General features: G+C 33.7%; 2 protein-coding genes across 4 annotated transcripts; both read left to right on the forward strand.

Annotated features, from left to right (window-relative positions):
- The first annotated feature begins 679 nt into the window (after nucleotides 1-679).
- Nucleotides 680-9,725, forward strand: LOC105157337 (putative cyclic nucleotide-gated ion channel 20, chloroplastic). Of its 2 annotated transcripts, XM_011073735.3 has the most exons (14): nucleotides 680-807; nucleotides 1,008-1,053; nucleotides 2,095-2,617; nucleotides 3,155-3,346; nucleotides 4,110-4,208; nucleotides 5,517-5,654; nucleotides 6,040-6,288; nucleotides 6,761-7,021; nucleotides 7,316-7,461; nucleotides 7,722-7,799; nucleotides 7,932-8,061; nucleotides 8,303-8,549; nucleotides 8,633-8,795; nucleotides 9,207-9,725. In XM_011073735.3, exons 3-14 carry the CDS (start codon nucleotides 2,108-2,110, stop codon nucleotides 9,331-9,333), a joined length of 2,340 nt encoding a protein of 779 aa, XP_011072037.1. In that variant the 5' UTR covers nucleotides 680-807; nucleotides 1,008-1,053; nucleotides 2,095-2,107; the 3' UTR covers nucleotides 9,334-9,725. The 2 variants fall into 2 exon arrangements, with proteins under 2 accessions (XP_011072037.1, XP_011072038.1); XM_011073736.3 differs by lacking the exon at nucleotides 5,517-5,654 and having other exon boundaries at nucleotides 683-1,053.
- Nucleotides 9,726-15,778: 6,053 nt separating this feature from the next.
- On the forward strand, nucleotides 15,779-19,927 carry LOC105157339 (homeobox-leucine zipper protein HDG11). Of its 2 annotated transcripts, XM_011073737.3 has the most exons (10): nucleotides 15,781-16,423; nucleotides 16,644-16,761; nucleotides 16,866-17,054; nucleotides 17,152-17,622; nucleotides 17,715-17,816; nucleotides 17,894-18,106; nucleotides 18,185-18,365; nucleotides 18,450-18,718; nucleotides 18,812-18,901; nucleotides 18,999-19,927. In XM_011073737.3, exons 1-10 carry the CDS (start codon nucleotides 16,296-16,298, stop codon nucleotides 19,389-19,391), a joined length of 2,154 nt encoding a protein of 717 aa, XP_011072039.1. In that variant the 5' UTR covers nucleotides 15,781-16,295; the 3' UTR covers nucleotides 19,392-19,927. The 2 variants fall into 2 exon arrangements, with proteins under 2 accessions (XP_088735338.1, XP_011072039.1); XM_088879212.1 differs by having other exon boundaries at nucleotides 15,779-16,423; nucleotides 18,185-18,718.
- Nucleotides 19,928-23,192: the final 3,265 nt, after the last annotated feature.

Raw genomic sequence — 23,192 nt, forward strand, 5'->3', positions numbered from 1 at the left:
CTCAAAAAATAAATTAAAACATACACACTATCTCAAATACATACTTATTTATATTTGTTTTTCTCTGTCTATCTCCACGTAACACATCAAAACAAGTTAAAAATAAAATAAAAAATAATTTGACGTAATTAAGTGCTACCAACATTTTGCTATAATTAAAAGTACAGACCAATATACTTTAGGCATATGTTATGATATTATATTACATTTAAAATAAGACAAACTAAATAAAAAGAACGGGAATGGCCCGACAACATGCGAATACACTAATTAAATTAATGAGATAATGTCACAATAAAATCACATAATTTTTATATTCTTAATTAGGAATTAAAATTAATTAGTGAGGTGACATTATTATTATTATTATTATTATAATAAGGTGTTCACATTGTAAAATGAGAGTGTTCACACTCTAAGATATTGAATAGAATGTCTGCTATTCTATAAATGCACATTTATAATTGAAGTTCAAAATCTTGAATACGAAATAAAATTAAATAAATACTATTGTCCATTATAAATAAAATAATTGGATTTATATAATTAATTTATATTAACTAATTAAGAGAGGACAAAATAATAAAATATAATAATAATAAAAATAAAGACTTGGTGCCAAGTCAACACGACATTAATAAAAAACTAGCGTTTCTTAGTCAAAGAAGCGCACACACACACACAAACACACACACTGATAGTGATGGAGGAAGTCTGTCTCTGTCCCTTTCTCTTCTCCACCTTTACCAGTTGGCAACTGGGGAAAGTACAGCTTACGCATAATTTTTGGTCCGAATCGCTTTGTGGGTCAGCGCTTTTCCATCTGCCCTTATTTACAGATCATCACCCACACTGGAAATCACCTTTTTTTTTCCAAGTTTACCACTTAATTCTTCACTAGTAAAGGAATTCAACGCCTCTTTCTTCCCATCTTCTTCGTTTTTCCGCTTCTTTCTTCTATATATTTTGTTGGACTTCAACCCTCTTTTGCGTTTATTTGCCTGCAGACTGGTTTTCTGAATGCTGCTCTCTGCTGAACTTTGAGTGAGAAAGGTCTGAATGTTTTTTTGATGGTTTTTCCGTCTTTCTAATGGACACTTTCGCTTTTTTGATCATTCATACCAATGGGCTGGTTTTTTCTTGTGAGAATTGGAATTTTCTTGCTTCATTTTGTCCTTTTAGTTTCTGCTTTTCCGTCGAGTTTCTTTTTGTTAATTGCTGTATTTAAGAGATGTACAGTGTTTTTATGTACAGTTCAACGCGATTCATGTATTCCTTCATACTTGTGTGCGTGTTTGTGTTTTGTTAATACTTACTACCGCACTACTTGGACGATGCTTGTTTCTTGTCCCCACCGTGTGGCTGCAAGAGCACATAATTATTTGTGCTTGTGTGCATGTAGGCGCATAATTCTATAATCTCTTTTCAGGGTAGAAAGTGAAAGTTGAAATATCCAACATACCGAAATGGGGCCAAAAGGGACATAAGAAATAGTGCATTTAGCATCTCATAAATATAATGGCCAGAGTTTATGCTTCTGTATTATGGACTTGAATTTAAATGGAGCTTCTCCACTAGCCACTTATAAAAAGGGAAAAGATGAAGGAATATTGCAAAATGAGTCTTGGTTGCTTAATCAATTTGTGCTCGTATGCTGTTGCAAACAAGAAGTTGTGAATTGGACACTTTCTGTCACATTTTTGCTCAACTTGAATTCAACACCTTATATCATGGGATGAGATTAATAAGGAGATGTGCCGAGATGAGTATTGATTTCATGCGGACTGTAGATTTCATTGTTGAGCGGACAGCATGGCCTCTAACATGGTCGTTCATAAAGTTCTAGTGTTTCTCAAAGAACTAGATGAAAAACCACTCTCTGAATTTGTTGAATAATTTAATGATTTGACTTATTCCTTATGTGGAAGCTAGTTTTTGCAACAGTACTTTGTAGCCAATTAGTTTTTGAGTGGTTTAATGGAATGTTCAATTTTGTTATCCATTCATCTATCATTCTGAGTTCCTGATTTTAGCTGATTTCGTCGCCTTTCAACTTTTAAAACTCGCCAGCTCAGTTAAATATCTTGCTTTCAGGCATATTTTAGAAATGGATGCTTCTGAAAAAGACAAGACACCTATGTTATCTGCCATGCATTTCAAATCAGATGATCAAGATGACTCAAGATCGAGAAGTAGGATCTTTTCAACTAGGATGAGGAGTGCATCAATGTCCATTCCTGCAAATGTTTTGGATTCCTCTGAGCAGGAGAACAATCTTGTGGGTTTCACAGGTCCTCTGAAAAATGGGAGGCAAGTTTCCTCTGTGCAGATGAGCGGTCCACTATATATTAGCCGTAATCATGAGGTCATCTTTCAGCCACCCCAAATTCCATTAGAGCAAAACGCTAATGAGCCCAAAATAGACAGATATCCTTCTATTGATGGGATGGATAACAATGACTGGCCATTGGACAACTATGAGGCCAAAAATGATCGTCTTCTGAAGTCTGGGCAACTTGGAATGTGCAATGATCCATATTGTACAACATGCCCAACATATTACAATGTTAAGGGGCGCCAGAAGCATTCAAGCACTTCAGAAATATTTGATGCAAAGGTATTATTCTTATGGTAGCTAGTTTCTTTGTCAAAAGTTTCATAAACATCTGAATGTTGTTCCTGGCTCCGAGATGGTGATGTCCATATTGCTGTTTATTATCTGGAGGCTTGTAGTTTCTAGTTGCAGTACTTATATTCACTGGTTGAGGTTTCTTCTTGTATTGCTTTACCAGAGGATAGCACATGGTATAATTATGCCTGAAATCTCTTATCAATAGTTTTATGCTATTTACAATTTAGTATTATTACTTGTTAGGAAGCTTGTCACAGATGGTAGTTTGCTTCATAATAACTTTATTAAACTAAGGTTTGTAAGCTGTTGAGGCTAGTTTCAAAGAGGCCACTACACCATAAAACTCACCCATCTTTTTCAGCCAGTAAAAGTCATTGAAACGGCATATATATTTTCTAATCATTTCCTTAATGGGTCTTTGATTTCCTGCATCTTACTAATACTTTTTCTTGTCAATTTTTTGCTTTATAGTTCTGAAGTTTGAATCACTGATGCTTTCAATTTTCCCCACCTTGTTTGCAGTTCCATAATATGCTCTATGGAGATGCAAAAGGTTGTGCAAAGAGAATGTGTTCCTTTTTGCAACCTTATATTCCAGGAGTCATGAATCCTCATGCAAAAGTTGTTCAGCAATGGAACAAGTTCTTCGTAATTTCTTGTTTGTTTGCAGTATTTCTGGACCCATTATTCTTCTTTCTTCTGTCTGTGCAGCAGGTAATCCCGAAAGTTGTTTCATCTTTGTAAAGATTATATATTGATCACCAAGTTTTTTACTATTGACCTGCAGTTTATGATGGCAAAGTTTCCTATAATAAATAACTTTTATGATGTAACTAGTCAGCACAAGGAGTAGTAAGCAGATCAATTCTGCAAGGCAATTTTACATCTCTGCATCTGATGGATCTTTGTTCTCTTGCTGCAGCCCAGGCTTTGTTTTTGAGGATAAAAATCCCTCCTCAAATGCCTTTTTCTTAATACAGTGCCAAACTAGAATAAGATAATATTTACATCACTACTATATGACTATAGCGAACCTTAGTTATATCACAATTCAAAACCAGTAAGCTGGTCAGACAAATTTAATGAGCAGACATAGTTGATGCAACTGGTTTATTTCAAACCCCTCTAGTGAAAGAGGTACCACTATTTCTATTTTCTTCCTTTGAGAGGAAAAGATGTCGGTTGTAGTTGCAGTGCCATGTATCATTGAAGAGTTTCTTCTTTTTGCATATGACTTTAAATTCTGAAGGAACATTGTCTTTGTTTATAGTTTACTGTCTGTAGACTTGCATGTTCTCTACGTGCATTGTGTTACCTTGTATGCTTTTTTCAATCCAAAGGCAATTGTTTACATGTTTTAAATCCTTTGGCACCTCTTTGACCTTTGTCGACCACTTTCCATGAAGTTGCTGCATAAACTTTTCACTATAATTTTGATTGAACTCTATTTTCTCAAATGACTATCTCATTAACCCAGGATCACAAGTGCATAGTATTAAATTGGCCCATGACGACAACAATTGTGGTCTTGAGGAGCATGACTGACTTCATTTACTTGATTCATATCCTCCTTCAGGTGACTATTCTTGATTGCTACTCCATAGAATCCTTCCATTATTGTTGGGTGTTCTCTACCATGCACAATCAGTTACTTCATTTAGAAACTAATTTATTGTTTCTTAATTTCATTATTTCTTCTTCTATTGTATTGCCTCTCATAATGCTAGCTAGGGATATCTTATAAACATGATTGTGGATGTGCCTACCTTTTCTTAATCAGAGAATAGATAATATTTTTTCAGAGATTTGTCTACGTTAAATGATATCTGGTGTCCTCATTTCTAAGTTTAGTAGTGCAGGTGGTGTCGTTGCTACAATAAAGTCATTAGGTATTTGAACAACAAAAGTTCTATGTTTAAAGTAGAAACATAGAAACACATTGTAATGTATTTTTAAGTGTGATTAGTTCTATGTTTAGCAGTTCTATGTTTCTAAGTATGGTCACTGCAATGCACTTTTAAGCGTGGTCGACACATTTTTTTCTACTATACCTCAGAACAAAATTTATTTTCAGATTGGCAAAGCATGTAAAGCGTTATAAAATAATTTCTAATGCCTTTTTGTTTATGGCATATTTTTTACAAGTAAACATCAATTCATTTTTCTTTATTTTTATTTTGACAGTTGACAATGCAGTCCAATAAGTTTGCTATTTAAAACATTTTTTTTTCATTGTGAGAGGTGGGGGGAAGAGGATGGTGTACTTGGGGATGGAGACTACTTTTGCAAAAATGCCTACACTAGACAAAAGATACTTGCGCTTCACAGCTGAGGCTTAGTCATATTGCCAGCCTTTTGCTTGCATTATGAAACTAATCTTTGCTGCAATATCTTAGTGCCTTTCATTCACTTTTAAAGTGCTTGCTAGAATATTTATTTATGTGGTGTCTCATAAAAGTAATTCTAAAATTATCTTTGACCCAAAGACAGTGCAGCGTATTTGTAATCTCACAGTTGGTTCGGCTTGTTTGAAATTGTATCACATACATATAACTAATCCTATGTAATTTCAGGAATACTATTAAGTTATTGGAAAAGTATATCATGTGAAACTTTTATGGTTCATAAAGAATTAAAATTTTATATTTATACTTTAGATTAGTGTAAGTGGTGATCTTTTGGACTAAACCAGGAATGGGAACTGAATTTTCATAGGTAGATGCATATCATTTATGGCTGGGGATTTATTATAAAATTATTGGCCCCTGCTAATTCCAGATACATATACTTCTCTTGCATCAGTGATTCTAGCTCCATAAATTATGAAAAAAAAGTGAATATTTTGGACAGTGACCAGGATAGCATTCTCAATTTCATTTTGCAGTTCCGACTGGCTTATGTTGCTCCTGAATCTAGAGTGATGGGAGCAGGAGATTTAGTGGATGACCCCAAAAAAATTGCCCGGAATTATTTTTTTGGATATTTTATCATTGATTTGTTTGTTGTCCTGCCCCTTCCTCAGGTAAGCATCAGGCCTGTCCTTGCCCCTTCTACATTATAATATTTTGACCTCTTCATATTATTTGTCCTCATGACTTCTTTCTTTTTATCATTTAGGCATGAAAAATGCTGAAGAAAATGATTATTTGTGTGGCAATTATAGAAATTGAGTGTTTATTACTTGAATACCATTCTTAACAACAAAACTGACTTGCAAATCGTGATGCTAAGGCATATACAGAGCCTATTCTCCCCGTGTTTGGGTGTCTATTGATTATTGCATTCATTTACCAATATATGGATATGAGTATATTCTGCTTCTTGGATTCTGTAACTTATATTTGGCGCTCAGAGTGCAGCAAATTAGCACATATGCTACTGACACGGGGTTATTTTACTTTCTCTAGATCATCATATTATTGATATTACCAGATTCTATGGGAGCAACTGGTGCCAACTATGCAAAAAATCTTTTACGCGCAGCTATTCTTATTCAATATATTCCCAGGCTGTACAGATTCTTGCCTCTGCTAGCTGGTCAGTCTCCAACTGGCTTCATATTTGAGTCCGCATGGGCAAATTTTGTTATGAATCTTCTCACATTTGTTTTGGCTAGTCATGTGGTGGGCTCGTGCTGGTATCTTTTTGGTCTACAGGTTAGCCTCTTGTTAGTTTAGAGCTGTTCTTCATTTAATTCCTTGGAGTTTGATTTTCTTTACTTACTGATGTTTTTGTGATTTAACGTGAATATGTTTCAATGTATCAAGGCACCATGGTAGCCTTGCATTCATCGTTTGGTTTTAGTCATTGCTCCTTAGCATCCTTCTGAACTGCAAGAAACCCTTACAGCAGAGTAGTATGAACTTCTGCTTATGAAACCGGGGTGGTTAAGTTCATACTTCTTTCTTTTGGCATGTTTTTATCCTTTTCTGGCCTCTTCTTCTCGAGATCCTGATGAAAGTGTTAATGTCATCTAGACATCATTATACTAACTCCTTAACACATATGCACAGATCAATTTAATAAATCATAGTATAAGGTGTTTGAATGTGTTATGTTTCTTGTATAATGTTATTTGCCTCGTGGTGTTGGCCCGTACTGATTTTCTCTTTGTTTACTTCTGTGTAGAGGGTGAACCAATGCCTTCGAGATGCCTGCCACGGCTCTAACATCACAAGGTGTATGGAATTCATTGACTGTGGACATGGAAATGATTTTGGGGAGTTTGAGAATGATCCTACTTGGGACCAGTGGAAGAACAATAACGATGCAATTGCTTGTTTCGGACAAACTGGTTTTGCCTATGGGATTTATCAAAATGCTGTTGACCTAACCACCCACCAAAATGTAATTACAAGATATGTCTACTCATTATTCTGGGGGTTCCAGGTATCCATGCAAAGACTAGAATTTTTTATTTATTTAGTCTGTCTTAAATCGATTTGGAGTTCTGTTGTTTACTAAGAAAATATTAAAAAGCAACGCCTATTTTAAGAATGTCAATATCTAAATCTACGGGTAACTGACAACTTCCACACAAAAGAGTAGAGCAGCAAAGACAAAAGGAGAGAGTCAGCATAGACTAGTGCAAATTATTGCATTGATAAGGAAAAGCTGCCGTGCTTTTTCTGAAAAGATCGACTTCTCAATTGACATCATTTCATCTTCTGGTGTTCTGTGAAGCAAATTAGTACACTGGCTGGAAATCAAGTCCCAAGCTATTTTGTGTGGGAAGTTCTTTTCACTATGGCCATCATAGGGGTCGGCCTCCTGCTCTTTGCTCTCCTCATTGGAAATATGCAGAATTTTCTCCAGGCACTTGGACGTAGGTAAGATTTTGCTAATTGTGATGGTTTCATAGCCCTGCAGTCGAATTAGATTTGCTGGACTAAGTTTTCTACTTCCTACAACTAGTTTGTGCTTTTATTACATCTCACCCACACATTGTTTTAGTTACGTTTCCTCTGTATGTCCATGTTATTATCACCTATCTCTGTGTTATTAGCTTTTTGAAACATCTGTATTCGTGCACCTACAATGTCTTCTCGAGTAGAGAAAACTCAGAGAATTTGTATTCATTTCTTCCCAGGAGGTTAGAAATGTCTTTAAGGCGGCGTGACGTCGAGCAGTGGATGAGCCATCGTCGCTTGCCAGAAGAACTAAGAAGGTTAATTCTATTTGTTGCTTGTCACTTTATATTATCCGTTCTGTCTGTATGTTTCAGTTGTGAACTGGTGTTGGATTTATATTTCAATGAAAATGCAGCACCGTAATTTGCTTGGGACTCTACTCCATGCAGGCTAGTTCGAGAAGCAGAACGTTTTAATTGGGCTGCAACTAGGGGCGTAAATGAAGAAATGCTGATGGAGAATTTACCAGAAGATCTCCAAAGAGATATACGGCGTCATCTCTTTAAATTTGTTAAGAAAGTAAGTGTTATTAAGATATATAGATATGGTGAAAAAGTTTCTATTAGAGTAACATATAAGACCAGTTTTAGAATTCAGCTAACCTATCTAGGACAAGAAAATGGTCAAAGTTGTCTCCCTGTGAGGTCTAGCCCCATTATGATATTTCACTGTTATTTTAACATTTCACTCCAAAAAATACTTCAGGTTCTATAATTTCGGATGTTCTTTTTCTTAAAAAAATGCATTTTCCTAATTACAGGTCAGAATTTTCCAATTATTGGATGAACCTATTATAGACGCTATATGTGAAAGGCTAAGAACAAAAACATACATCAAAGGAAGCAAAATCCTTTGCAGAGGTGGTCTTGTCGATAAAATGGTTTTCATAATCCGGGGAAAAATGGAGAGCATTGGAGAAGATCTGACCGTTCTTCCCTTGTCGGAAGGGGATGTTTGCGGAGAAGAACTCCTCACTTGGTGCCTCGAGCATTCTTCTGTAAATAAAGGTACAAGTACAAGTTCATGAGTGCTCGCTTCACTAATCAGTCGAAAGCGAAACAATGTAACAACCTTTGTCTTCTGTTCTCAGATGGAAGAAGAATAAGGATTCCAGGACACAGATTGTTGAGCAACAGGCTCGTCAGATGCTTAACTAATGTAGAAGCGTTCGTCTTGCGAGCTGCTGATCTTGAAGAAGTTACGAGTCTTTTTGCAAGATTCTTGAGGAGCCCACGTGTTCAAGGTGCCATAAGGTAAATCTCGTTTCATGTTGAATCTCTCCACACAAATGTTTAGAAATGATTGTTGAGAAAGTCTGCTCAGGAAATAAAAAACTTGGCGTGTTACCCTCCCCGTAGGTTTTTGTAGGAAATTTTACCTTCCACATATAAAACTTAATGTGCAAACACTTTATGTAGTCGTAGGCTTCCAAGGGTGTTATTGTAATTTTACAATATCTTACAGACCCCCGATTTATATGTAATTGATGATTGATCATCTACTGGAATTGTACAATTGTTTTATTCTAGTAGATGTAGGAACATTTTATCTCCAGAGAATGTACAATCTCTGTTGTTCCTATGTCAGCATTTACTTCTTGTTTCTCTCTACACATCGTAGTCCTGTCTCGCAATTTCCTAACACGCTGCCTTGTTCCCTGACAGGTATGAATCACCTTACTGGCGAGGGCTTGCAGCCCGGCGAATCCAAGTGGCATGGAGATACAGGAAGAAACGACTAAGCCGTGCAGACGACTCAAGCCCCTCGTGCAATCTTTCTTCTAGGAGCTGACAGATGATCCTCTCATACGCATGATTCTTTTTGTCTGCAAGAAAGCATCATCCTATACGTCGTCCCCACTCTAAGACACCTTGTACAGTTTACCAACATATTCAACTGTACACATATAAGGAGACATTTTCGATCATTGTTCGCTAACATTGCCAAGGGACAAGTATTCGACTAACACACCAGTAAGAAAAATCCTCAACCAACCGCAGTGGAAGACAGGCGATAACGATGTATATGTTGTGTGGCAATGTGAATTTCAGAGAAACTGTTGTTTTCTTGTTATTTAAAGTCTCAATTAATGATGTTTATAGATCTCAGTGATTGTCCGAAGAATAGGTGAGGGTTGTAATAGTTTGACAGAGGTTGGTATGAAAGCTAAGGTTGCTGATGCATGCTTTCCTGTGTCTTTTTCATAGTCTATCATGCAATTTCTTTCTACATCATTGATGTTTTACATATTTTTTGAATAAGAGTATTAGTGTACGATGATATATAAGGGTCGTTTGGTTTAAAAAAAATTTGTTTGACCTGCAATAAATCAATAATAAGTCAATTAGAGGTAAATATGAATTTTTATTTACTAATATTAACAAACAAACGTCAAGAATATTAGATGTAATTTTTCAAATCAGCACAAAATTTATGTATAATTGATGTGCTGACCTGGAAAATGTTTACTTAATTACATGGGAAGTTTAAATTTATTTATTTATATTTTAATAATTATTTGACAAGTATAATTAGCTCGCCACGTAATTTGTTTTGGGTCAAAAATGTAAATAAAATAAATCGAGTTGAATGCGTTATTGTTCAAATTTTTTTGAATTGACAAATTATTTTTAAGCTTGATTTGATTAAAAACTTAGGTCAAATTAGGTTGGAGCCTAATTTGAAAACTTATCAAATAAAAAATTAAATTTAAGCTTGGTATGTAAATAAATTAATTAAGGTGAAATGAACTTTTATCTATCAATTTTGTGTGGTAGTATGTCTAGTTTTTCAGCCCTAATTTGATTTACCCAAATGAGAGTTTTCTCTAAAAAATGAAAAAGAAAATAAAAGAGGGAAAAACTATAAATTTTTAGGTAAAAGGGAATGTGATTAACTATCTAATAATAAAGTCTCAAATAGCCTATTGGCTAATACAATGACAAAATTACCCTTATTAAAAAAAATAATACCAACGAGTCCCCCGCCCGGCCTCCCTTAATCTTATTATTTGTTCAAGGGTAAATTATACTGACCACATCTTTTAAAGTTAGATCAAAATACAAAAATATCTCATGTCTTTCGCAAATTTACAGTTATATTCCTGGAGATGTGTTATTGTAATATTTTTCAGGAGATGTTTGTGTAAATTTTACCTCTGAAAAAGGATGTAATTGTAATTACAACTTAAGGGTGTAATTATAATTTTTAAAAGATGAGAAATATTTATATATTTTGACATAATTTTAGAAGGTGTCGATATAATTTACGTTATGCTTAATTTTGTCATCTCTTATTTTCTTGTATAAGGGTTTTTTTTTTCCTATCTCTTATTTATTTTTACTTCACTTATTATAAATTGATAAATACCATATTATTAAAAATAATATTTGATAAGAGATTTTAATAAATATTTAAAATTGAAAATTTAATACACACATCAAGTGGAGTGGGAGATGGTGTTAGTTCCTAATTAATGGCTTTCTGAACTCAGTTGCAACTGTACTTCAAAAATGGCCCATGTGTCTTTAAACTACAACAAAAGTCCAAAAATGTCCACCTAGTAATAGATCAGAAAATAGCCCAAATAAATATTGGTTCAAGATTATAATGTCTATACTAAAATTTAAAAAAAAAAAAAAAAAAGAGTCCGAGTTTACTCAAAATCGACAATTTCTGATACTACTATATCAAATATAATAATATTAATTATATTTTTTAAATATTTATATCAATTATATCAATGTAATTGTGTATCTATTTTAAATGGTCAACGCCATTTTTTAACGGCTAATATATATACTATCATATTTATCTTTCACTTTTTTTTTATCTATTTTTAATTATATATCAATTTTTATTTTACCAATGTCTAGCTTATTTATCTAAATATATATGTGCAAGTATTGAGTGCAACGATGGCTAGTAATATAAAAATTAAAACATTTATGGTGGAATTAAAAATAACAGAATAATTAGAATTGATGGGTGTGTCCCAAGAAAATTTGGCCCAAAGATACACTTCAAGCCCAAGGCAAGCCCATCGGCCCATGAAGAAGGCAGCCCATTTGGAAAATATCGGGCTCAACCCAAGAGGAGAATCCGCTAGGTTCAGCCCAAGACGGGAGCCTGCTAGGCTCAGCCCAAGAAAGGAACCCACCATATTAGGGTCTGTCCAAGGAAGAAGCCTGCTAGAACTAAATTCAGCCCAAAAAGGAGGCCTATTACGAAGGCCTGCTACACTCTTCCCGAAACCAACTGGACAGAAAGAAAATACCCTCAAGAAGTTGGACTCTTGGTAGAGTAAGAGTTTTCGCATAGATGGAATCCTCCCTCATCCAGAGACGTGCTGCTCAAGGAGGGGATAAGGCCACGTCTTATCCCTAGATTTCCGCCTTCCCTCTCGGATATGCAGCTCTCTCTAAAGTCCTTATGGAGAGGGGCTCCTCCTCTATAAATATGGACGACACCTCTCAACAGATCACCTTCCCAAAATCCGGAAACTCTTTTGATATCTCTCTGCTACTTCTCAACTAGTGTTCTTGTTATACTTTACTTCGGAATTCTTATTCCTACTTCAACTTCTCGTTATAATTTATTTTTATATTTATTCACTTTTAAATTTGAAATTAACTTAAGTATCAAAGTGCTAACATGTTGTTTGTAGGTCCTTTCTCTCAAGCTCTGTTACTCAATTAGCCCAAATCCAGCATCAAAATTCAAGAACTTTGGACTTGTGCTAAACTCACATGTATCAAGAATATATAAAGTAGTCAATCAGAATAACTATTTTTGGTAGTTAAAATATAAAATGACTAAAATGCTCTAATAATTATTTCAGTCTAAATCACTATCTTCCTGATTAAGTAATTAGATCAATAATATTGTATTTATATACATTTAAAATTAATTTTTTCGTCATCACTTTATTCATTATTCATTTTATCTCTATTTCATTTAATTATAAATAAATATAATAAGAATTAAATTAAATATGTGTATCGACTGTGTCTCAGTAACTGGTAAATATTTTTTTCCCCATACTTACACTAGAAAAAATATTAATTTTTTATTAATTGCTATAGACAAAAGAAGAAAATCATGATAAATACAAATTAATCACGGCTTCGCAATAGCCATTGACCGTTGTTCCTACAAATGTAACCAAAACTTAGCTATGGTCAAAATCATGACAAATGTTTTAGTTATAGCTAAAAACCATGAAAAATATTGATTGATCGTGGTTAAAAATTAATTTTTTATTTTAATTATGATTAATAGTATTAATTTACTGTAATTTTTAAACTATGATCATTAATCACTTAGCAAATACTCAAAAAAAAAAAAATTAATGGTAGTAATAAGAATAAATGTTGTATTTACGAATTTGTCCAAATTGCAGAACAATCATTTAATAAAAGTTAACACCTCATCCTACAAGCCAATAATGGACATTTAATTTGTTACTAAATACAATTTCTTTACATAAAAGTGGACTTTAATTAAAAAATAAAAAAAATAATTAATGCTTATTTGAATCCACATTTATTATTGGGATAAAATTTCACAAAGTAGAGCAATGAAGAGTAAATTTGAGATTATCTTTATAATCCCAATTCCTCACCTTTTTAATTCATTATTGATTAATGATTTATGATTGAGATTTTATAATTTTAAAAAATAAATAAATAAATAAATTACAATTTTTCGAATGCCCTTTAATTCCACAATCGAAATATTGTACGTATTTATCAATTTTACAACACGTGGATTTTTTATTTAAAATAATTTTGGAATACATAATTCAAATAACATAATATATTTTTTTTATCAAGAAAAAGAAAATAAAGACGATGTAATTATCGGAATTATTACCGTAATACATTATAATAAATAAATAAAACGAATAACCCTAGAAAAAACATAAATATGGGACATCTTTTTCATCTTTTAATTGTAGAATGTATGATAGGGTATGGTATAAATGATTATAATTGTGACTAAAACCCTAGCAAATTAATAGCTTTATCAAAATTAATTAATTTTGTGATGATTGTATATATATATATATATATATATATAATTTTGAAGTGCATATTTGCCTTTAATTTCATGTACAACCAATCAAATATTTAAATCTTGATAGAATCATTAAATTCAATTATTTTTAACAAGATTAATAGGTACTACACCACCACCAATATTGGATTATTAATTACATCACTCATATTAAAATTTAATTATATGCTGTACTCTACCTTTTCATGTTATTAAACTTTATCCCACCAAATATTCTTTTTTTTTAATAAAGTCATGCATATATTATTCTAATTCTTCAATAATTACTTATGTCATAGTCACAATATTTCTTAATAATTAATTAATAATAATTATCAAAACAAACAAAAGACTCGCGCATTATGCAAATCACATGCATAAAACTTCAATTTCGTCATCTAAATTATGCTACAAATTAATTAATACACGTTTTTTTGATTTTTACGTTCACGATTGCTCATAATCTATCTTTTACTATAACGTGAACCATAGTGGGAGTCTGTGCAAGATGACGAATATAACCCTACGAAACATGTTTTGCATTCATGATCGATGAATGTAAATGATACTGAATCACGACTTGACGTTGTAATAAATTGACGAAAAATTTACCAATAATTTTAGAATTTTTGTGAACGTATTATAACATTGTGGTGCAGTTGGACCCCGTCATCAAATACCATTAAAAAGTAGAGCAAAAATTGTGAAAGGTGAAGGAGCAATGGGCAGCTGAAGAGTCGCACCCGAAATAGGTGGGAAGTTTGACACTTTCTATAACTTTATATTTTTTTTCATTCATTCATTCTTGAAAAGTGTGTAAATATTAAAGACATGGCAAAAGTAACAAAACATAATGGGAAGGGCATATGTGTCATTACACAATGTCCAGACGGCGGTGAGATTTCTCCGGCCGGCGGGCGGGCATTAACTTGAGTAGTGACGTGTTTGGCATTGGCACCTGGCTGGCACATGAGTTATCATTTTGTATCCCTCAATAAATATTATATAATACAACTTGTCCTTTTTCTCTTTCTTTTCTTTTTTTTTTTTTTACTTTTCTAAAAATCAAATAAATGAGAGAGAGAAATATTTTCCCCACTATCATTATGACAAATTAAGGCGACATTGGATTTTAATTTTTATTTTTTTCGACATTACAATATATCAATGTATTAAGAATAATAAAAAATAAATTATAATAAGTCTCAATTCATCAAATAATTAATATAACTCTAAACAAATTATAATAACTCACACATCACATAAAATTCGATAAAAAAAACCCACATATATAATGAATTTTGAATTTTAAATTTAAGAGTAATTTTTTTTCCTCTATATGTGACTTTTAAGAGAAGTGATTTATTATATAGCAATTTTTTTGTTGTGGGCTAGTTATTTTTTATTAATATATATATATATATAAATAAATGCATGTAGGTTTTTTAAAAAATGAAAAAGCTAATTTATTTACATAACTTACCTTACATTTGGACTTTGCTTTTACCTAAGAAATTATGGTAATTGCAATTTGAAAATAATTAAGCAAATTAATAAAAAATAGGCACTAATTAACCTTCAAATAATTCCAAGAAATGATATTTCAAATTTTGGTAAGTGAAATAAATTTTAAAAAAATGTGAATACATGCAATGTATAATATATAACCCCCCCCCCCCATTAGTCTTATTAATTTAATTAGTATAAAGTTCAAATATTTTTGTAAGCAAAAAAAAAAAAAAAAGGTTCCATCCCATCTCTTGAAAACGAAGAGTCAAAAATTCAAGAAAATAGAGATTGTAAAAAACAATGGCCTCAAAGTGTTTTACAAGAATTCCACCCCACACCCTCTTTATTACAACCTTTTTCTCTCTCACCGTGTGATCAGAAAACCATAAATCCGTCGGTTACAAGTTTACCACCCCCACACGTCCGTACACACAGAAAATACAGTGGTGGTATACATACGTATACCGTATACACCACAGAAAGTGTAGCAGTGAGTGAGTAGGGAGTGTGCGTGTGTGTGTGTGTGTGTGTAGGTGTAGTGTAGTATTATTATTATTATTACGGGTTGGGGTTGGCGTTGGCTTTGCCTCTCTCCTTCTCCTTTCTTTGCCTCCCTTAATTACACCACACCTTCCCCTCCCACCCTCCCAAGATTTCTCTTCATTTCCATTCCCCCCCCCCCCCTCCTCTCCCCACCTCGCTTGCTGATATATATACACAGATATACATTCAAAGTGTGATATATACATACACATACACATACACATATACATATATATATGTGCGTGTGTGTGTGTGTTGGAGGGCGTTACTTTAGCTACACTGCCAAAAATGAAAACATGGCTAGTGCCTTGACAGATGCTTCATCACTCACTTCACATGCTCGAAATCCACTCCCAAAACATCATATCATTTTCCATATCAAAATCCCAGATATTCTTTCTTCTTCTTCTGTGTTTTCTTGCTCATTTTAATTTCATCCTCCTTTCTAATTATTACTTTTGTTTTAATTTTACCTTCAAAATATTGAGGTGGTGTGTGTGTGTGTGTGTTCTTGATTATTATTATAGTAAGCGTAGTTGTCAGAGTTGTTGTATTATGGGAATAGCTCGTAATCCTGTGGAGGTTCTTGAATACAGTATTAATTATATACAGCAGTGCTTTTTCTTGTGGTGAAATCCTCGGTGATGATGGAGTTCAGCAGCGGTGGAGGTGGTGGCTCAAGTGGCGGCGACCACCAGGACGCCTCCGATCCTCACCGGAGAAAAAAGCGCTACCATCGGCACACTGCCCACCAAATTCAGAGGCTTGAAGCGTAAGTTTTAACTCTCTATGGGTGTACATATACTGAAGCTCGACTCCATGCATATATACAGTGATGATAAAGATTTTATCACTTGTTTTATTTGGGCCCAGAAAAGATTTTTTGTTTCCTCTTTTTTCTTGTTTTGGTTAAATCCTTTTGCAAAAAGTGGTGCTTAACTGGTTTCGATGATTCTGAGGTTTGTGTGTGGTTGTGTGCGTGTTTTCATCAGGATGTTCAAAGAGTGTCCCCACCCAGATGAGAAGACAAGAAATCTGTTGAGCAGAGAGTTAGCCTTGCATCCTCGGCAGATCAAATTTTGGTTCCAAAACCGGAGAACTCAGATGAAGGTGTTATTTCCTTTTCTTTCCCCCTAAAAAGAAAAGGGGTTTTCTTTAATTTCTTGTATTTCAATCTTGAAAATTATCATTTTATGACTCTTACTTTGTTTTAGGCACAACATGAGAGAGCAGACAACTGTGCACTTAGAGCAGAAAATGATAAAATTCGATGTGAAAACATAGCAATCAGAGAAGCTCTCAAGAATGTGATCTGCCCCTCCTGTGGTGGCCCCCCAGTCTCTGAGGATTCTTACTTCGATGAGCAAAAACTCAGGATGGAAAATGCCCAGTTGAAAGAAGAGGTTTTTTAATTCTCCATTCTTGCATAACAACTCTAATTTTGTCGAATATTACTACAAAACTTAGTCAATTGTTTTGCTTTCATTTCTATGTTGTCAGCTGGACAGAGTTTCTAGCATTGCTGCTAAGTACATAGGCAGGCCTATATCCCAACTCCCACCAGTTCAGCCCATTCATGTCTCTTCATTGGATTTATCCATGGCTAGCTTTGGTGGGCATGGAATTCCCGGCCCTTCTCTTGATCTTGATCTTCTACCTGGGAGTTCGACTAGTGTAATTCCAAACTTAGCCTTCCCTTCGATGAGCATTTCAGACATGGACAAGTCCCTCATGGCCGATATTGCGGCCAACGCCATGGATGAGTTGATTAGGCTCTTGCAGAGCAATGAACCGCTGTGGATGAAATCAGCAGGTGATGGCAGGGAAATACTCAATCTTGAAAGCTACGATAGGATTTTCCCGAGGCCTAATAGTCACTTGAAAAATCCCAGTATTCGTAATGAGGCTTCGAGAGATTCAGGTGTCGTGATAATTCACGGTTTGGGATTGGTCGAGATGTTCTTGGACGCGGTTAGTTCTCTTGTTTTGTGTGTTGTTGTACTCTGAATGAGTTTTTTGCCTTTATGATTCTTAACATACTATCTGAGTACCTTGACTGGCAGAGTAAGTGGGTGGAGTTTTTTCCTACAATTGTTGCAAGAGCGAGGACTGTTGAAGTAATATCATCTGGAGTGCTAGGAAGCCAAAGTGGCACTTTGCAGTTGGTAATGAATTGTTTATATGTATGTTTGTTGGCGTTAGTTCTGTTTGTTTGTTGACAAATTCTCACTCTCTGTGGCAGATGTATGAGGAGTTGCAGGTGCTGTCGGCCTTGGTACCGACGAGGCAACTCTATTTCCTCCGTTTCTGTCAGCAGATCGAACAGGGCTCGTGGGCGATTGTCGATGTTTCCTATGACATCCCTCATCAAGGCAGCCATTTTTCTTCTCCATGTAAAGCCCACAGGCTTCCTTCTGGATGCTTGATACAAGAAATGCCTAATGGTTACTCAAAGGTTGTGAGGACAAATTCAGACGCTTGTAATTTATGCCTCTTAACTCTAGTAATCGGTTCTGATTCTAGTTTTCATTAGGTCACTTGGGTGGAACATTGGGAAGTAGAAGATAAGGCCCCGATCCACAGGCTTTATAGAGACCTTATTCATAGTGGATTAGCCTTTGGGGCTGAACGGTGGCTTTCAACTCTTCAAAGGATGTCCGAAAGATTTGCTTGTTTGATAGTTACTGCAAACTCAACACGAGACCTTGGCGGGGGTAATAAAATCCTCACATACTTTCGAGTTTGTTTCACTGAAGGATGTTTGTTTCTGATTATTGTAACAATTCCTGTTTATGCAGTGATTCCTTCACTTGAAGGCAAAAGAAGCATGATGAAACTTGCTCAGAGAATGGTCAACAACTTCTGCTCGAGCATTAACCCCGCTAGTGGCCAACAATGGACCACACTTTCGGGACTGAATGAATTTGAAGTGCGAGCAACAGTCCACAGAATCATCGATCCTGGCCAGCCTAACGGTGTGGTCCTTAGTGCAGCAGCTACAATATGGCTCCCGGTTCCTCCGCAGAATGTCTTCAACTTTTTCAAGGACGAGAGGAGTCGGCCTCAGGTAACGAAAATCTGTCTGAGACATTGCAGTTTGAACTTTACTGAATCTGGCTGATGGTTTCATTATTTTAACTTGTTATCGCCGAAATTGTAGTGGGATGTCCTCTCCAATCAGAACCCAGTTCAAGAAGTAGCTCATATTGCAAATGGTTCTCATCCAGGGAACTGCATATCTGTCCTCAGGGTAAGGCTATTTCCTCATTTTGCTCTCAGAATTCATTGTCCTAATCAACATGTAAAATTATATGAATTCTTGTGATGAATGCGACTTCTTAATACAGGCATTAAACACTAGCCAAAACAACATGTTGATACTCCAAGAAAGCTGCATAGACTCATCAGGCTCACTCGTCGTCTACTGCCCTATTGATTTACCAGCCATCAACATAGCAATGAGCGGCGAAGACCCTTCTTACATCCCATTGCTGCCATCAGGATTCACAATCACATCTGACGGCCGGGCCGACCATCTCCAAGCCAGTGGAGGAGATGGTGCCTCAACCAGCTCAAACCTCGATAGATCCTCAGGTTCGCTAATAACCGTCGTGTTCCAAATACTCGTTAGCAACCTGCCAACAGCAAGAATGAGCCCTGAATCAATAACAACAGTCAACAACCTCATCAGCAACACGATCCACCAAATTAAATCCGCCTTGAACTGCGCTACGTCCTGATCATGCATGCTCCACGACTGCTCATCCATCCTCCGTAAGACAAGAAAACAAAGATTTTCAAAGTCCTACGTTGGGAAACAGTCGTACAGATGGACATTGAATGGAGGAAAGGCAGGAGAGGCAAATGCATATCCTTTGTTAGTTGGGGAATTTGAATGCTCATCATCAATAGCTGAAGCTGACTTAATGCTGCATGCTCCTGCTCCTGCTCCTGCTCCTGCTCCTGCTTCTGTTGCTGCTGCTCCTGCTGTGTCATTATAGTTCACAACAACCTTTTCACCATGTAATTACTTTGTTTCAAATTTCTTTTCTCAGAAACCCTTTTGAATTCACTCGAAATAGGAGTCAAGAACGCACCGTTCAGGCATCGTCGTTTCCTGCTGTGAGGAAGAAGGCATACGTAAGTCCATTTTCTTGGAAATTAGGCCTTCTAAACACAGCAAGAAATACTGTATGGTTCGGGTATTGACTTCTGTTCAAGAACTTAATTCCTTATGGAACTACTCAACAATTTGTGCACTATTTAGAAACTCCAATCCATGTCTTAGATTCTGATTATTTTCCATGTGTGTGTGGTCCACTGTTTGTGGGAATAAAGAGGTCATCAAGTTTAAAGTCCTTGGCAGTGGGGGCAATAACAATGACAGTCTGGATAGCTTGATTGTTACCATCAACATAACTAACTCTTCATCAACCTCCTCCTCTCCATAATAGTCTTTAAAGTCGCATTTTCAAGATAAAATAAAATTGTATCGTATAATCGTGGGGCATTTAATTAATTAATGAAAAAGACACGTACGACTTGTAAACGTGTGCATGTGTACATTAAGACGCGTACTATAGCTGCTCGTCCAACTACTTGAAAATTTTAAATCACCTATATTTAATAAACAGGACAATGACACGTAATTCGTGTTTGGCCCTTTTCTTTTTTGCCCCTCTTTGGCATCGGATCGATGTAAAGTTAGAAAAATGTACATGAAATCGTACTTTGGAATTTTTCCGTGTTTTTGGTTAGTGTATTATTAGACTTGATAGTTAAAACGGATATTAGAAAAATGTGCTTCCAAAAGATAAAAAGGAATACGTTTTTCAAGTCTATATGTTAGGACTTGGACTAAAGTTGTTTAGTTATGACGTAGAGTTGAAAGGATTAATTACGTTTAATATCTTTAAATCTGACATAATTACAAATAACTCCCTTAAGGTTAATAGTGGCAACGAGCCCATGATCCGATGGTTAGGTCAAACGAGAGGAGAAGGGCATAATAGAAAATTGCTAATTAAGATCATTAAAAATGAAAAAGAAAAGAAAGAAAACTCAATTAATAGAAAATAAAATAAAAAAGAATATAAAATTTTGAAAGGGTGAAAAAAAAAAAAAAAGCAAAAACCAAGAAGCTCCATCATACATGAAAGGTTATTTTGCCAATCAAAAAGTTATTCCACACGCAATTTGGTGCAATAAACCAACAATTGAATAATGGTTGGTCAGTTTTGGGGTTGAAAATTAATATTCAATACCTATATATATATATATATATATATCCTAAATCATATGTCCTAATATTATAAGACCTACCAAACATTCTTAAAATTACCAATCCAATATAATCTTATGAATGCTTTTATGAAGGAATGTGTGGAAATATAATCAAATTCTATTACATCTATCTTTCCTCCCCTCAGATTTAGTATAATTTTAAATAATTCTTTGTTATTTGAAAATATTACATATACTCCTCAAATAAAAAATAATTATATTCATAGACAGTGAGGTGGACATTACTATTTTACCATTATTAATTTTTTTGAAAAAAATATTTAAAAATTAAGGGTGGGTAAAATAAATAAGTAATGCATAGGATATGGTAATCCATAACAATATTTAAAAAAAATAAAACATATATAAAACTATAATTATTTTATCATTTTCTCTACAAAAAAAAAATAATATAATAAATAATACTTAATTATTTCAAATTTATATATATGTAGTAGTATTTATTGATGTTGAATATTTAAAATGAAATGTTTAATGTGTAAACATCAAAATTGGTTTGTAATGATTATCTTTTCTTGTTTGGTGAAAAGCATTTTGATTGTGGGAAATAACATCAAAAGGAACCCTTTGAGTTTTCCAAATCAATTAATCCAAATGAAGTGACTTATCAACCGTTGATCAAAATCATCATCCCTTGTCATTTTCTATGTCTACATATTCTTGTGACCACTTAATTCCCATTTTTTCATTATTATACCATCAAAATTATTTAATTTTTTTTATTAATATTTCATATATTAGTAAAATGATTTTACATTATTTTTTTAGGGAAATGCAGTTTAGTCCTACTACTTAGAGGGGCGACACTTTTTGTCCTGTGAAAATTAATTTTTATAATTCAGTTCTATAATTTTAAAATTTTAGCAATTCAGGTCATTTTCCGATCAATTTGCAGAAAAATTGCATGTGACTTGCACATACCCGATTAATTAGCAAATTAATCCTATAAATCAATTCGTGCATGATCAAAATTGCCACACCTCCCTAAGTTACAAGACTAAAATTGTAATTTAATTGGGTCGTATGCAAACACATAATTTTTTGATCAAATTGATCGAAAAAAAGACTAAAATTTGTAAAGTTATAGAACTAATTTGTAAAAATCAATTTATGTAAGACCAAAATGCTCCTCCTCCTAAGTTATAGGACTAAATTATAATTCTTTCTTATTTTTTTCTTCCCATAAGAAAGTCATGTTCAAACTTAAATAAAGTAACTCATTTCCCTTTAATAAGTTTATTTTAGGGTTAAATACATTTTGCACCCCTAAACTATGCATAAAATGCATTTACACCCCGGAATTTTAAAATATAACAACATAGCCGCTCATAATATGGATAAATTTTTTTGTGACGATAATGCCCTTATTATTTACACCCCTCAATATAAGTGCATCACAATCATTCTCCTAAATATAATTTGAATTATTAAAAAAAATATTTAAAATAAATACTACCCAAAATTTATTATTTCTATTATAAAATATAGAATTCATATAAACTCTATAATTTTATAATTCTTATATTTTTTACATAATTGGTAAAAGATTTACATAATTTTTTGCTTCTGTTGTTATATATATTGATTTTTTTAAAAAAGAAATAATCATTATATTTTAAAATATTACATCGAACACACACACATATATATGTATATATGTATATACATTGTACAATATGATATAATTAATATATAATATTTTATAATTTTTTTAGTAATGATATATATGATATACATTATTATGTGGACATGTAATTGAATAAAAATTGATAAGTTATATCACATACTTTTTCTATAATATTATATGCATTATGTATTTGCATATATTTACATGTACTTTTTTAATATAAAATATTTACTTTGGAAAATACATTAGGCTTATAAATATCTTTTTGTATTACATAATTTTATAAAAAGTTATAAATTTTAATATTATATTAAAATAAAATTTGAGTAAAATTTTGAATCACTATAAGTAGTTTTGATAATAAAACATATTTTAAAGAGTAAAAAAAAAAAAAGTATAACGGGGTATATGAGAAAGGTATTTTTTTCCTATCAATGCTAAGCTATTTTGTTAGGGATGTTTCTTATTACTTCTCATACTTTAAGGGCGTAAATGCGACCAAAATATAATTTAGAGGTGCAAAATGTATTTAACCATTTATTTTAATATCATCATTTGATGTTTTGTGGTTAATATTATCCTTTTCTTTTTTTAATAGTTTTAACAAATT

Source organism: Sesamum indicum, linkage group LG3 (genome assembly GCF_026168435.1).
Source record: "Sesamum indicum cultivar Baizhima isolate 11 linkage group LG3, ASM2616843v1, whole genome shotgun sequence".
Lineage (NCBI taxonomy): Eukaryota > Viridiplantae > Streptophyta > Magnoliopsida > Lamiales > Pedaliaceae > Sesamum > Sesamum indicum.